Below are 14,656 nucleotides of genomic sequence, written 5' to 3' on the forward strand. Positions count from 1 at the left end.
AGTTTGTTCTTATATTTTACGGTGGGATGAAAAAAAGAATAATTTGGGCTTTTTTTTTGCTTTGTTTTCTTTCACATTACATATTTATTATTATAATTTTTTTTATCTTGTTATTTTTGTAAAAAGGAGGTTCCGGTTTTAAGTATTTTCTTGATATTTGTTGTACTGCGCTCTCTTTTTTTCCGTTATATTTTTTTTTTATCTTGTTCAATTTGTTTTCGGCGAACCATATATACCGTGTATTTTTGATGGAGAGGCATTGTTGGATAGAAATTAGGTGTCACATAAAAACTACAAAAGAATTAACGGCTGCTAATCATACACAATGCTACAATTTTTAAATAAAAATTATAAATATATTTTGCATTTGGCATAAACATGGTTTAATAAAGAACTTTTGTCGAAAATTAAATTTTAAATACAAGGGCATTTAAACAACGTCGCGGCTCATTTTTCATTAGTCCATGTTCATTACGCATTTCTTGCTTTGCTACGGGCAGGTTGTTGCAATATTATTATTTTTTTATGGACAACGATATTTAATTAGAGGGGAGGTAAAACATGACAAGTGCAAAACTAATTGCGTACCTGGGTCCGGCAGGCACGTATTCTCATCAGGTGAGTGGAAATGCAATCATCTCGCGGATCATGCAGGTTATGAATTTCTTAATTGATTAATTAATTATTATTATTATTATTATTAATTAAGGCCGTATTACAACATGTTGGATCACCTGAAGATACAGTCGGACGATACGAATATGTTCCATATCCCACCATTGCAGGCAAGTTTTTATGCTTTGAAGCTTTTTTTTTTTAAAAAAATCTCGCTAACATTTGTCCGGAATGGTTGGTTTTTTGCAGATTGTTTTACCGCGATTGAAACTGGCGCCGTAAGCTTTGCCGTGGTCCCGTTTTCAAATTCGACAAATGGGCCGGTTAAGTTTACTTATGATTTGATCCGGCAATCAAATCCGAGACCATTAGTTTTGGCAGACACAAAAGTTGCTGTCAATCACTACGTGCTGGCCTCGCGAGAGTGCATTCAACAAATCAATCGTGCCGGTGAGCAAGCCATTAAGGTTATATATTCACATCCACAGGTATGGGGTCAATGTAAAACCTGGTTGGCAAATCATTTCACGACGGCTAAGAAAATCGACACGGATTCGACCGCATTGGCCACTCAGATTGTTGCCGATAGGGATGATGCGATTGCGATTGCGTCCAAGGCGGCCTTGCAAGTGGCAGATGTGCAAGTTTTCAAGGACAAGATCCAAGATAGCAAGGATAACTTTACCAGGTTTTTGGTAATAAAACGATACGAGGGAGAGGACAAGAACGATTTAGATCATGAGATTTCAAAGGAAGTCGATAGCATATAAATGGCAAAAAAAGAAAAGCGGTAATGTCCGTACACAATTTTACTAAATTAAGTGGGATTATTTTTGGCATAAGAACAATTTTTTTTTTTTTTTTGGGAGCAATAAAAACATTAATAAAATGCAACAGAAATATATAAATAAGTACTTCATTATTCATTATATTACAATAACGGCCAATATTTTCCTTTTCAGGTTCTAGTCTTGTGCCTCCTATTAGTAATTTGTAATTATGTAGGGATGGAACGATCCGTCGTAAATGTCTGCCTGGCAAGTTGCCAACAATCCTTTAAAAACCACCCCACAATAATCCACAATAAAAACCTAACTTCCGATTCTAAAGTCATTAATGTCAGTACTGCATGCAAGAAGAAAAACACAAAGAACCCAGTGGCCATGGAATCATACTTTTGAAATTCCCTATTCGGTGGAAAACAGACCGTCAGTTTAAAATAAAATAAAATAAAACCACACAAAAAACAAAACACATACCATTCCCGATTATCCAGCGGGCATACTTGTCGTGTCTTTAGCCATCTTGAAATGCAATGGAAATGGAACGCATGCTGAGTAATAGTTATTAGAATCTTGAATAGTGGCAAAAAATTTTCAAACTACGTACATTGCACACGCCCCATGCTACCATGCATTCATCCTGAGTATTTCCACCTTGGTTGGCTTGACATTCAATGCCTGTATTCATGCAAGCGTTAGCGATAATGTCAAACTGCAGCAACTGATCGATAACGCGCCGATAGTAACATACAAAGCTCCATAATGTGATTTCTGCAGATGGCACAATTTTCAACAACAATATCTAAGCGTATCAATATAAAAATTCCAATTTTGTTGACATTTGTTTTTTGACGTACCCCATGCCCAAAGTGACACGGCATTCCACTGTACCCGCAAGTTAGCACAGATCCAGACGGAGTTGCTTTCCAAGATTACTAATTAAATCTTTAAAGCAGCTTACCTTTCTGACTTCAAATCTCTTCTTCACTGGCTTCTCTGACGGGTTGGCATCGGCTTCAACCTCGCGGGAATCAATATCCATAGCAACAGTGTCGTCCGCCATGGTTTAGATCACGATATAGATATATGGCTCCGATTCGGCGCAACGTCGACAAAAGAATAAAAAAAATTAAATAAACACTAAATTGTCAAAATGCCCCTTTCCTAAAAGATACAATGGCCGTATTTACTACCCAGTAGACAATACAATGAAGGAGGAACGGATTGGATGACCTTGGTGTTAGTTCAATTAAGCGCGATATTGACAACGTAAGTTCCGGGTAACAATGTATCTTGATATATTCGTATAGTATAAATGGATTTAATTTATACAACCAACTATTGAACTAGTATTAATGAAGACCCATAAATTTCATATATTTCATATCCCATAACTCCGTAAAATATTCTTCATCAACTTTAAGCAAAAAAATAATAATAAAATGTTCAGTTGTACAACAAAGTTTCAATTGGCGTTGATAGGAATTGAGCAGTTTCTCTCTGTAACTCGTTTACCCATTTTCTCATTGTAGTATCTAATCGTTTCTTGTCACTCGGGTATTTTTGCCGTAGTCCTTCCTCTAGATCATGATACCGAGCTTGAACTTGTTGCAAGACAGCCTCGACATCGAACGCACGTCGTTCCTTTGCGGTAAGTCGTTTACCTTCATAAGGCTGATCGGGATAAAACAATTCTCTGACCCTGTTGTTTCTAACAATCTTGTCCGACGTGTCAATGTCATGAGTATGACCGAACTCACTTGACCTTGTGAGCAAGTATGATACCGGTTCCCATTGTTCATTCAACGTTTTGACAACTTTTATTTTCATGTTGCAGTCAAAAGATTCTCGAGATTTGCGATTTCGGGTTCGTTTTAATGGCCGGGCCTGATGCAAATCCAGGTGAACATTTGTTCGGATATTAGGAGTCATATGATGGTGAGATGCAAGTTCGTTCTGCAAGTCGTGATCGTCTGCAAGAGCGCTAGCCAAGTGTTGATCCGTCGGATTATCCTCTAATAAAGCTGCCGCAAATACTTCATCTGCTGATACATGAGTCGTAAGATTATCTACCTCGACCGCCGCAGGATCAAGCACGTCTGATATGGACCGCTCAGGCTCGGAAATTTCTGAAGATTCCATCCTATTGACCTTACCCTTGCCATGAGCCGATCTCGAGCCGATCCGGCATTGAAAATACATTGTTTCGCTCAATTGGCATTGCTTCGAATTCGTACTCCGGCCATTGATTTTGTAAACATTGTCGACAAACGGAAAATAAAAATCCCATCTAACGGATATGGGCGTTAGTTACTTTGTTCACGCACGATTAGATAAATTCCAATGGCTAACACATAAAGTGATTTTTTTTTTAATTGTTTGCGACTGGAAAGCAAGAAAAATTGTTTGGATCAATGGAAAACATACTCGGCTGGGGTCATGACGATATCTTGCGACACGGCAAACAAGCGCTCACGCCAGGCACGCACGTCGTCCAGGCTTTCTGAAATCGAGATTGACATGAAAGGCAAATCCGTTTGCATGCAATTCTTTTTAAAACCCAAATGATCTATGCAGAGATATATGTATGTATGTATAAATAAAAGGGTCCAATGAATGGCGGGTGTATATATAAATGAAATGCCCTAAACCATATCATTTATATCCGACGAGCACGAAAGCCTTGTTCACCAAAGATGCGAATGCAGCGATGACAACGAGGGTCCTTTATAATACTCTCTCTAGGAATTCACTACATCTGTTGAAGGAATCAATCAGGCCTCATCTACCTACATGTGAATTTCCCGATTTTTTGCGATTGCCAAATTCTGCATTTCAAAGTGCCGACAAATTGCATGTGCCCAAAGGGTGGCATTTTGTATATTTCAATGACCATTCAGATGAACGGGTTTTATTTAATGACGGATACGAACCTGTTTCTAAATTTCCATGGCTAAATGGTACATCACAACGAAGATGGGCTGGTGGTGAAATCAAGTTTTGCCGCCCGCTCGTGTCAGATCATGCCGGCCAGTGTCGCATTGAAAAATCAGTTGAATTGCTGGGGAGCAAGCACGGTTGGAAACGGGTAGACGAAATAACTGTTCGCAAATTGTCAAACAATATCGCAATCACTTCGGACGTTAATCGTCATGTCGCTGTTGAAGAAACTAGGAAACTGGTATTTTCCCCTCTTTCGATGCCGTCTGTGAATTCGAAAGGCATAAGAGGTGGGTGAAAAGGTATACTGTCTGTCTAGCAAATACTCTCTGATACCATTATAGTGCCTTATTCGGCAGAGTTGAGTACTACGTTGACTCCAACCAGTGTTCTTGCATTCAGATTCTCAGCATTGACGTTCAATGCTCATAAAATTCATTTGGATCCCCAATATGCATCAAAAGTCGAATTCCTTCCCAACATTATACTGCAAGGATCGCTGTCCTTGATTTTGTTAATGTCTTGGATTCAATTTGACCCTCATGTGCGTTCTACGGTTGGACTCGACAATGAAAAAGAAATTACAAACGTAGCGTATTCCTGCATTCAGCATATTCTTTTAAATTCAGAAATCCAACTTTGCATTAGCAAAACAAGATCAAATAAACAAGGAGATGATCAATGGCGTATTTGGATAGAACAAGATGGCACTGTTAGATTCAAAGGTACAATTGTTGTAAGACAATCCTACGCCTAATAATTTTTTTTTTCCCTTGAGAAAAGAAAAGTAAAAAAACTTCACTCACCTTCTCTCAAGGGTTTTTTTTTTATTTTTTTTTTAAATAAAATCCATGCTATACGAAAACACCCCACGTTGACACCTAAGTCTGAAAAAAATTTGCACCAAGAATGCGATGTGATCCAACTGTGCAAAAACAAACTGAACTCCTATCCAAATCCGACGACAATAAACCATAAACTGTTTAAAAATAAAGTGAAAATGAAAACAGGTACAAATAACTGACCGACGTCCGTGACTGTGGAGAACGTTTCAAAATGAGCATGGCAAGTTGCATGAACGATAGCCTTCCATAACAACAATAACAACAAAAGAAATAAAAGCAAACAAAGTCCCCCAGTTAATAATGATATACATCAAATATATATATACAATAATATCATCTGTGCTCTCCCAGGAAATATCAAAGCCCTAAAACTTCCGTACGCCGAAATATCAAACGAAACAATAAAAAATAAAATAAAATAAACAAAAAATATCAAAGATAATCTGAAAAAATTAAAAAAAAAAATAAAGAAAACAACCGGCAAACAAAATAAAAATTAATCGCTGGCGGACAATATAGCAGCGGTGCCTTTTCGGCGAGGCTTGAAAACGACAACATCATCATTAAATTTCTTAGCTCGATTAGCATATCTTGGAGTTGCATCTGAGGGTGCAATGACAGCAGAAGGAATGTCTCTCTTAATAATAGATTGAGAGTTGGAAGAAGAAATTAAAGGCAACGCCGATGGCGAAATCGTTGGCGAAGCTGAGGGTGAACTTGGAGCTGACAAGGTTGCTAATCCAGCTGTACTTCCAAAGTTTTCGTTCTCCGACGCTGGATTCGATGGTCCAAAAACAGAGTCCATCAAAAAGCCGGTGGGGACCGATTGGGACAAAAACTTGGGCACCGGAAGATTACCAGCCGCCGGAGAGGCATGGAAAGTTGGACCAGCATATTTGTTATAATCGGTAACTTGTCGAGAAGGCGTTGATGGCCCTCTATGCGTAGTAGGGCTAGAAGCTGCCTTGGCATTTATCTGAATAGCTTTCTTCGAAGTGCTGATAGGCGTTGGATCAGATTTCTTGCCGGTTAAAAATTTGTCACTGCTCTTGCTGATAAGAGGGTTGTTGTTGTTGTTGTTGTTGTTGTTGTTTGCCACATCCTTCGAGTTATTGCGGTTGCGACTCGATTTTGAAGGAGTTTCCGTCAAAATAGAATAATTTCCAGACTTTTTGGATTTGCCTGGTGTCGAGACCAAGTGATTCTTGCTCTGTGCCGGGGAGTATTGGAAACTGCCTGGCAGGTGCGCAGAAGGTAGCAAGCTTGCTTCAATCTTACTCATGGAGACAATATCTTATTACCAAATTTAAAAAAAAAAAAAAAGAAAAAGAGGTTTGCTGTTGGTTCAAATATCGCAAATTATCGAGAAAAGTAAGAAGGGATTAAGGAATCAAATACTGTAAACAAACGGTCAGCCCATCTACGCAGCAAACGCACAAGGTCAACAAAATGAAAAAAATCACAGATCTACTCACACAAGTTTCTATAGTATGGCAAAGCAATTTTGGAAAAAAGAGTTCTTAAAGATGTTAATTTCATTGGTCCTTTGGTGATGATTGATCGAGGAATGAGAAGGAAGAATCGAAGCAAACGCAGTATAAAAGTGGCGGGCCCGGTCCCGTGACTTGCGCCGCGGTGGAGTCATGCCGCAGTGCTACCCTAACCTGACTCGTACTCGATGCGTCTTGAATCATTTTAAAAGTGCACTTTGGTACAAAATAATATTTCTAAAGATGCTACAGACATAAAACAGATACAAGACCCTATTACAATCTGTCATCTGTTCATGCATTTTTAGCATGTCATGTCAACCATTGCCAGTTGTCCCGGGTTGTCGGCCGATGAATATATGGAGCATCTTCAAAAAAATTAGTCATTATTATTTAGCGCACTTTGGCATGTCTTTGTCCCCCGTTGTGATAATTAGTCTGCAAATAGCCCCCAATTCTCAACTTTCAGTTCCTTTACTGTTTGTCTTGCAATAGCTTGTAATTCGCCTATTCGTTTAACCACGCCTGGTTCTAAATCATCGCTTTCCTCAAACTTCCACAGCCCATCTTGTCCAACTTTCGAAGCTGAGTTGAACGAAATAAGAATATCGGTTCCATGTTCTGGAATCCTGATAACAGCAAACGTCAGAACCAGATATGTCGCCTCGGAGTCTTTACCCCATTTCTGAGCAATCTGCACTCCCGTGCTTAAATACGACGTGACTGACTGGGGTAAATTTGGCGTCTTTAAAGGCGCCACGCCGAATTGTTTTGATCTGGATATAGCCGAATTTAATGACGATATCTCTTCGTAGTGCTCTATGACCGCCTTTTGATCTTCTTCTATTGTAGACTGGGTGGCTTGTTCGTTTGTTTCGAGACGTTCCACTAATTCAATAATAATTGAATTGTCATCTGAAGTCGTTGAAGAGCCTTCGGCTGATACGAATACTTCTTGGTTATCTGGAATTTGCCTAAAATCACTAAACAAATAGTAAGTATAGTAATATTAATATCAGCTTGAAAATCAACCCCGTAATTACCTGGCGTCAACGAATCCTTCCGGAATCACAGTCTTGATGCTGTCGCCAAAAAGACCAACCGGTCGTAGGTTTGGTAAAAACGCAGCCTCTTCAGCTTCCTTTAACACCTGAGAAAATGAAACCATTGTAAATTATTGTCGCCTTGGCTGCCCTTCTATATCAGTCTTCGTGACGGTAATAGAAAAGAAAATAGTATGCGGGTAATGAGAATCTGTTTTGATGTGTTTGTTCCCAACTCGCGGCGTTATATAATACTTCCTATGCTAAAATTTTAATTTACATTTGGTTCGTATATATGCACTATATCTCTTCCATACGACAAAGTGCAGACAATTTGTTGATATAACAAAAGATTGCAATGTCCGTGACAGTGAGTATTACTTGATGCTATTAAGTTAGGTTTACAAATTAACAATTGAAGCTACACACGGACTTGGGAGATATCAAAATCGAGGTATTCTGTGAGGCCGTCCCAAAAACTGCTGAAGTATGTGTCTGAGCTATTGGAGCTTGCTAAACGCACAGTCGTATGAATTTTCAACTTATGGATTAGAATTTTTTAGCATTATGTGCATCTGGCTACTATAATAATACAAAGATTCACAGGAACATTAAAGGTAAGCAATAATTCAGTTGAAGAGTGATTATTATTCATTAGCTTACTCGAGCAAATCAGGTTTCATGGTACAGATGGGCGACCCTACTGGAACTGGAAAAGGAGGCGAATCAATATGGGGAGGCAAGTTTGAAGATGAGATCAAGCCAACTTTACGGCATAACACAAGGGTAAGCGACGTAAATCAATCGTGTATGTTAAGAACAAGCAGTTTAAACTTATGATAGGGCATTGTTTCAATGGCCAACTCAGGCTCCAACACTAACGGCAGTCAATTTTTTATTGTATGTTTATTTTTCTTATTATAAGAGACATCACTAATTTGCATAGACGTATGATAAACACGCACATCTCGATGGAAAATATACTGTATTCGGAAAAGTAATATATGGCAACGATTCAACACTAGAGGAACTCGAAAAGATAGAGGTTGATAGGAAAAACAGACCAAAAGAGCCAGTATATATCAAGTCAATTACAATGCACGCAAATCCTCTTGCTGCTTGAATTCATCCTTTGGCATCCAAGGAATCAAGGGAAAAAGCTTGGCAGGAACTGCAACCTTCTTAACATGTTCGGTTTTCTGGAATGATAGAACAAGTATTTGACAGCGCAAAGTCGGTTAAATAAATCAGTTAGTGATAATAGAGCTATCGCTGTGATTGGTTTTAATAACAGGTCAGTTATTCATATTATATACTAAATCAAGCTACGATTTTAAGACATGACTTATTCTTTGTACATAAGTTTTTAATTAGTTGATAAGATGAACCGTAATGTATTGGATATTGCAAATCTATGCTTTTATCTTGAATATTTCATTGCATATGGATATCCACCCTTACCCTTGACGTTTTATATACGTTGCATTGATTTCAATACTGACTGGGGCCGCCATATAAAATAAATTTCAACTCTGTGGCTTATTTTTTTCATATCCAATCTGTAAACAATAAAAAATATACAAATTCTGCAAAATATATAGGTTATACCTGCAAAGATTTTGTTACACTGTTTTTTTTTTCAAATTTCAATTGTCATTGCACTGTAGAATATGACCCTTCATCGACGAATAATCGATGCACTTGATGTCAAGCCGATTGGAATGGATGAGCTAGAATTGTCTTATATCGCAGACCTGTCTGAATTTATTAATCTGGCGCCACTTATTAATATAAATTCTGAAGTTAAGGTAACGCCAGAGAGTGATGAATGGGTGGTTTAAAATCTTGGCATTCTCATATTGTGTTTAGGAGGTTAAATTGGAAATACCAAACTCACAAAATGAAAACAATGCTGCTTTAACCGTATCTAAACCTTCATCTTTATTGGTATGCGGGTCTCGTAAAGTGAGATTTGGCATGGTGGGAACTATTGAGTTTCAAAGGAATCAAACAACCACAATGGTTGGTGTCGATTCATTTATAGAGAATTTCAAGACTGGACGGTATTCTCTTCCAAGCGCTGACTTGGCTGCAAATATTAAACCCATTTTGAAGAATTCTAATCATGTTGCTGAAAATGATCATCCAAGTCTGCCGACAATAAGTTCGATATCATCGCAAAGAAGTTTTGTTTCAAAGTTTGGTTCATTACGAAAAAATAATGACAATTTAGCTGAAACTACCCCTATATCCGAAAGCAACGATGACTGCAAAGTTAGCGCAAGAATGATATATATTGATGGCACGACAAGGCATGGACTTCACAAATCTAAATTTCGGAAGTTATTTTGCAGGTACAAAGCACATAAAGTGTTTTTCACTAAAATACCGGATCTAGAGTAATCATACATGCATCTGTATAATGTTCAATTTTTGCATTAAACATTCCCAAAAGAAATGTATACCTGATTGGAACTTCTTAGGTCATGAAAATATCTCTATTGCACAAGCTTCCTTATGATCAACAACGTAACTAAATTGCATCTCTGTAAATCAAAATAATATCGTTTTTATCATATTCTAAATAATAATTGTAAGATAATTGTAACATTTTTTTTTTTTTTATTTCAAAAGTCTTAATGACCTACTAATCTATGCAATATGAAAGCGTGTCATCATTTTTCTTTAACATTACATAATGAGGGGATTGTACCGAATTTGAAGGCCAATCGAATAATTTTCATGACGCTTGAGGTTCGCGAAAAGTGCATTTTATCTCCAAAAAAGTTGTGAAAAAAAGGTTCCTGAATTAGCGGGGATATATTTTTTTTTCTCGGCATCAATTCAGATAGATAATCAGAATACTTGATACTAATTATTTAAACTACGATTTTTTTTAATCACGTCAGCTTTTTTTTAAAACCAAAACCAGACATTAACAGTCTTTCGGTTTCGGCATTACACATTTAAAAGTCATGGCTACTTCAGCGGATGTTCGTGAGGAGCTCCTCACCAAAGAAATTATTAATGCTGAACTTCCGGCATCTTTTGGTTCAAAGATTGCTTCAGCACCTGGCGTGTCGCACTTTATCTCATTCTTCAACAGTGCTGCCGAAGTCCGATCGAAGCGTGGACTCACCCGGCCAGTGAAGTACGATGAGTTCTCGTCCGAGGCTGAGCGAGAGGTTTTGCCGACCTTGTACTTGTTCCAGGGCTTGCGTGCCGATATCAACAAGTCCGCCAATGTGAAGCCATTGTTTAACATTGTCCAGACTTTCATTGTTGGTGGTAACCGAGATTCTCCTTACAACTTGGGTGCGATCTGGGGAACTGACAGCACATTTGTCAGGGCATCGCTTGATTCCAACTTTGAAGCTACCGCTCATGTGGCTCATAGATTGTCGTCGAACATTATTGGCAGACTGCAGTCCCACATCTCTGACCAGGGCGCGAACGCGATTTTTGAAACCGATATTAATGGGTCTGATTATAATCTGACTCTTCGATCCCGAAATCCTTCATTTTTGGATACCAAGTTTGTTGGCTCGCTCGAATTCGCGTTTGCTCAGAGCATAACACAGAAGCTGTCACTCGGATTATTAGGCCAGTGGGAACGTTCCCGTGGAGCTGAACCTGCGCAGGCTAACGTCTCACTTTCGTCAAGATATGTTACGCCAACTTGGATTGGTTCTGGCCAGGTCCAGCCAGCCTCTGGTCTTGTTAGCGGTGCTTACTATCATAAGATTAGCGAGACCCTTCAAGCAGCTGCAACCGTTGAACTTGACGTTCTTGGATTCAAGGCTCAGCAAGCGGCCATGTTTGGGCTTCCAACTCAGCTTGGTGGCACCACGTCCATTGGTTTCAAGCAAGATTTCCCAACCGGCTCCTTGAGAGCGTCGCTTGATTCGGCGGGCAAGATTAGCTTGGTTGCTGAGAAGCTTGTTCTCCCTAATGCAAAGCTTACCATCGCCAGTGAGCTTGACCATGCCAAGAACGGGGCAAAGATTGGATTAAACCTTCAAATCGAAGATCAGACCAAGGATGTTAGAGACAAGTTTGCCACTCTGAGTGCAGCTGATCGAGATGCCGCAAGAGCCATCATGGCTGACCCTCCATCATAAGCAGGAAAAAAAAAAATTTTATTGGTACCTAGGTTTTTGAATGGAGAATTAAAAAAATTTTTTTTTTATTGGTTGATTTTCATGTCAATATTTGGGCTAGTTTGATTTAGTTTGAATTGTAGGCTTCCTACTTTTCAATGTACAGGATAAGTTTTGTGCGAAATAAATTTTCTTTATAATTTTCTTATTATCATTAATTCATATGCTATCATAAAATAAGATTGTTGTTGGGCTTGTTGTAAATATATAACCTTGTCGTTTTGTTTTATTTTTCTTGAATCGACAAAAAATAAAATTGGTTTTATGCCGAGTTTTCAATCAATTTGTACCCAGCTTTTGATGAATCCAATCATGCCTTAAGCTACAAGAGTAATCAGGAATTATACTGAAAAAATAAAATCACAAACAAACAAAAAATCAAACAAACAAACAAACAAACAAAAAACAGAACAAAAATAGGAATTAGGCTGCATCAAGTATAAAACAAATAAAAGATCGATGATTAATCGCAAACTCCCATATGAAAAGAATACACAAACAAAACAAACGGAGACAATTAAAAGATGAAAAGCAACAAAAAAAAATATAACTTCCATTAATATTATACCTACTCTTCTCTAGTCTAACTCTTTTTCATCTTAAAAATGCCCCGCCCATATTTGACATAACAAAGCCCATGGATAGCCCTTCGGAATCTTTCAACATCATACTTTGTCTGGCCTAAGTCAAAGTCGACAAAATCAAAAATGAAACATAAACTGAAGTCTCTGCACTAAAAACAGAGAAAAAAAAAAAAAAAGAGACAAAACCTATAAACTAGCCACTTTTAAACCCAAATCCACATTCCACATGAATTAAGTACCTTTAAATTTTCCTTTCATCTGAAAATTAAACTAAATGGTAATCCACCAGATCTTAAACATTCACCAATTATCCTTATTCTAAACTAACTTTTAACTGCTCCGGTAATAAAGGAGTGAAATTATCCAAGTCAATACCACAATCTAGTAAAGCCTGTCGGGCATGAGATGGCACCAGCTTATCATTTAGTTCTGGGGCTATTGACAGTTCGTGCTCTGTGAAGTCAAAAAGCGGCGGCAAATCACGAGCAGGTTTTCCTGGATGCCTTGTGTCTGGAAGTTGTGTGGAAGGATCGCGCAGCTCATCGAAGAACGGATGTGTCATTGCTTCAATAGCTGATAACCGCTGGTTTGGATTATATTCTAATAGTCTTGAAATGAGATCAATTGCTTCAGGTGGACCTTTTCTAAAGACTTTTGAAAATGGATGAGGCCGGATCTGCGGGAACTTGTGCTCCATGTAATTTGGGTTCATAGTTTTGATTTGCTCCCTGGTGGGAGTTCCCAGAACTTTGATAATTTCTACTAACTGATCAATCCCTGATTCACCTGGGAATAATGGCTGACCGAGCATTAACTCTGCCATAACACAGCCGGTTGACCATACATCGATCTTTGTTGTATAATTGGTGGCACCGAAAATCAGTTCGGGAGCGCGGTAGTATCGCGAGCAAATATACGACACGTTTGGTTCTCCAGCAACCAGAATCTTGGCAGATCCAAAATCACAAAGCTTTAACACACCAGTCTTTGGATCGGTTAGGAGGTTCTGAGGCTTGATATCACGATGACAGATGCCCTGCGAATGAATATATGCTAGTGAACGAAACAGCTGGTAAATGTATAATTTGACTATTATCATTGGAACTGAAGTTTTTAGCTTGGCAAAATGACGGGATGCATTGTAAACAGTTTCAGGAACGTATTCGAGAATTAAATTAAGATAAACATCCTCTTTCTGCAATTGAGTTAGTGAGCGAAAACGTAGTTATAGAATTGCAAGATGCAAAGTAAAAAAAGAAAGCGTACCACATCATCAGTGTTGGATGAGTAGAAAAAAGCAATGAGACCAACGATGTTCGGGTGTCTGACCATCCGCATGATCTGTAGTTCACGATTCTGCAAAGAGTTAGATATAAACAAATGAAAAAAAAAGTTGACAGCAACTATTGACACGACAGCTTCATACCTTGAATCTTTTATCTTGAAGTACGCGCTTTATTGCAATTTCCTGGCGTGAAGGAGAGAGTCTAGTGAGAAAGACAACGCCAAAGGAGCCATGCCCTAACATCCGGCATTGTTCATAGCTAACTTCCTTGATCTCGCCGGTCCGGCCATCATGAACCTTTTCATGAATGAGCTCTAATTAAAGCATTAGCATGCGCATGAAAGCAAACAGTGTCGCGCAACGAACCTTGTGACCGCGAATCGTCGAGGATAAATGACATTGTCAAAACAGGGGATAAGCAAACCAGGAAGACGGTCGAGCTACAATTCTAATATATATTAACTTTGCAGGAACGCGAAAGAAGCGCAGCAAGGGACAGTGCACGAAGGTTGCAGGAATTAGTTGAAATTTGGTGATAGTCGCCGTGGTTGGGTTCGACTATAGCATTTGTTATATTGCAGGCCGTGTAGTGTATAGGGTGTTACACCCCCCAAGCCACATGATCAAGTATGACTCAGCGTGCCAGCAATTGCGCAGTCAGCTTTTTCCCGCCTGACATCTACGTCACCATGCCGCTGCGTCCGAATCGGGTTGTGCAACCGTAATTAAGCTTAAATGAGCTTTATGCCGTAACTGAAGACTTGCTTACGGTTGCGTCACGAGTTTATATTTCTCTATTCGGTTACTTATACTGCCAAAAGCACGCCATCGACGACACAAGAAATAGCAGAGTAATATAAAATAACCTGCTAAGAGTCGGTCCTGAGAAGAAAGCGTTTACAAGTGTTTTCT

General features: G+C 38.7%; 10 protein-coding genes across 10 annotated transcripts; 5 read left to right on the forward strand and 5 right to left on the reverse strand.

The window, feature by feature from the left end:
* The first annotated feature begins 171 nt into the window (after positions 1 to 171).
* V1514DRAFT_171521 (Prephenate dehydratase) lies at positions 172 to 1,504 on the forward strand. Its single transcript, XM_066924568.1, has 3 exons — positions 172 to 618; positions 710 to 785; positions 865 to 1,504. The coding sequence occupies exons 1-3, from the start codon at positions 562 to 564 to the stop codon at positions 1,383 to 1,385; spliced, it is 654 nt and encodes a 217-aa protein (XP_066785365.1). The 5' UTR covers positions 172 to 561; the 3' UTR covers positions 1,386 to 1,504.
* Positions 1,464 to 2,628, reverse strand: V1514DRAFT_325538 (uncharacterized protein). Its single transcript, XM_066926632.1, has 7 exons — positions 2,359 to 2,628; positions 2,255 to 2,282; positions 2,149 to 2,199; positions 2,005 to 2,075; positions 1,875 to 1,948; positions 1,791 to 1,802; positions 1,464 to 1,719 (listed from the first exon to the last, which is right to left on the reverse strand). Exons 1-7 carry the CDS (start codon positions 2,458 to 2,460, stop codon positions 1,707 to 1,709), a joined length of 351 nt encoding a protein of 116 aa, XP_066785366.1. The 5' UTR covers positions 2,461 to 2,628; the 3' UTR covers positions 1,464 to 1,706.
* Positions 2,629 to 3,991, reverse strand: V1514DRAFT_325541 (uncharacterized protein). Its single transcript, XM_066926633.1, has 2 exons — positions 3,825 to 3,991; positions 2,629 to 3,687 (listed from the first exon to the last, which is right to left on the reverse strand). Exons 1-2 carry the CDS (start codon positions 3,938 to 3,940, stop codon positions 2,844 to 2,846), a joined length of 960 nt encoding a protein of 319 aa, XP_066785367.1. The 5' UTR covers positions 3,941 to 3,991; the 3' UTR covers positions 2,629 to 2,843.
* A 106-nt stretch (positions 3,992 to 4,097) lies between these two features.
* V1514DRAFT_289351 (uncharacterized protein) lies at positions 4,098 to 5,200 on the forward strand. Its single transcript, XM_066925276.1, has 2 exons — positions 4,098 to 4,627; positions 4,682 to 5,200. The coding sequence occupies exons 1-2, from the start codon at positions 4,108 to 4,110 to the stop codon at positions 5,092 to 5,094; spliced, it is 933 nt and encodes a 310-aa protein (XP_066785368.1). The 5' UTR covers positions 4,098 to 4,107; the 3' UTR covers positions 5,095 to 5,200.
* A 186-nt stretch (positions 5,201 to 5,386) lies between these two features.
* On the reverse strand, positions 5,387 to 6,761 carry V1514DRAFT_171750 (uncharacterized protein). The gene is made up of 2 exons (XM_066924569.1): positions 6,658 to 6,761; positions 5,387 to 6,579 (listed from the first exon to the last, which is right to left on the reverse strand). Exon 2 carries the CDS (start codon positions 6,462 to 6,464, stop codon positions 5,679 to 5,681), a length of 786 nt encoding a protein of 261 aa, XP_066785369.1. The 5' UTR covers positions 6,465 to 6,579; positions 6,658 to 6,761; the 3' UTR covers positions 5,387 to 5,678.
* Positions 6,757 to 8,105, reverse strand: V1514DRAFT_365904 (uncharacterized protein). The gene is made up of 2 exons (XM_066929817.1): positions 7,716 to 8,105; positions 6,757 to 7,655 (listed from the first exon to the last, which is right to left on the reverse strand). Exons 1-2 carry the CDS (start codon positions 7,838 to 7,840, stop codon positions 7,106 to 7,108), a joined length of 675 nt encoding a protein of 224 aa, XP_066785370.1. The 5' UTR covers positions 7,841 to 8,105; the 3' UTR covers positions 6,757 to 7,105.
* V1514DRAFT_325551 (peptidyl-prolyl cis-trans isomerase-like 3) lies at positions 8,009 to 9,217 on the forward strand. Its single transcript, XM_066926634.1, has 6 exons — positions 8,009 to 8,085; positions 8,137 to 8,202; positions 8,269 to 8,332; positions 8,392 to 8,501; positions 8,559 to 8,615; positions 8,662 to 9,217. The coding sequence occupies exons 1-6, from the start codon at positions 8,074 to 8,076 to the stop codon at positions 8,836 to 8,838; spliced, it is 486 nt and encodes a 161-aa protein (XP_066785371.1). The 5' UTR covers positions 8,009 to 8,073; the 3' UTR covers positions 8,839 to 9,217.
* Positions 9,218 to 9,385: 168 nt separating this feature from the next.
* V1514DRAFT_318049 (uncharacterized protein) lies at positions 9,386 to 10,118 on the forward strand (the record flags this gene model as incomplete). Its single annotated transcript, XM_066925864.1, has 2 exons — positions 9,386 to 9,523; positions 9,585 to 10,118. The coding sequence occupies 2 exons, from the start codon at positions 9,386 to 9,388 to the stop codon at positions 10,116 to 10,118; spliced, it is 672 nt and encodes a 223-aa protein (XP_066785372.1).
* Positions 10,119 to 10,476: 358 nt separating this feature from the next.
* On the forward strand, positions 10,477 to 12,118 carry V1514DRAFT_325555 (eukaryotic porin-domain-containing protein). The gene has a single exon (XM_066926635.1). It carries the CDS (start codon positions 10,691 to 10,693, stop codon positions 11,834 to 11,836), a length of 1,146 nt encoding a protein of 381 aa, XP_066785373.1. The 5' UTR covers positions 10,477 to 10,690; the 3' UTR covers positions 11,837 to 12,118.
* Positions 12,119 to 12,772: 654 nt separating this feature from the next.
* Positions 12,773 to 14,144, reverse strand: V1514DRAFT_318051 (kinase-like domain-containing protein; the record flags this gene model as incomplete). Its single annotated transcript, XM_066925865.1, has 4 exons — positions 12,773 to 13,654; positions 13,726 to 13,815; positions 13,886 to 14,058; positions 14,111 to 14,144. 4 exons carry the CDS (start codon positions 14,142 to 14,144, stop codon positions 12,773 to 12,775), a joined length of 1,179 nt encoding a protein of 392 aa, XP_066785374.1.
* Positions 14,145 to 14,656: the final 512 nt, after the last annotated feature.

The sequence above is a fragment of the Lipomyces japonicus genome, assembly GCF_038497905.1.
Source record: "Lipomyces japonicus strain CBS 7319 unplaced genomic scaffold V1514scaffold_5, whole genome shotgun sequence".
NCBI classification, from domain to species: Eukaryota; Fungi; Ascomycota; class Lipomycetes; order Lipomycetales; family Lipomycetaceae; genus Lipomyces; species Lipomyces japonicus.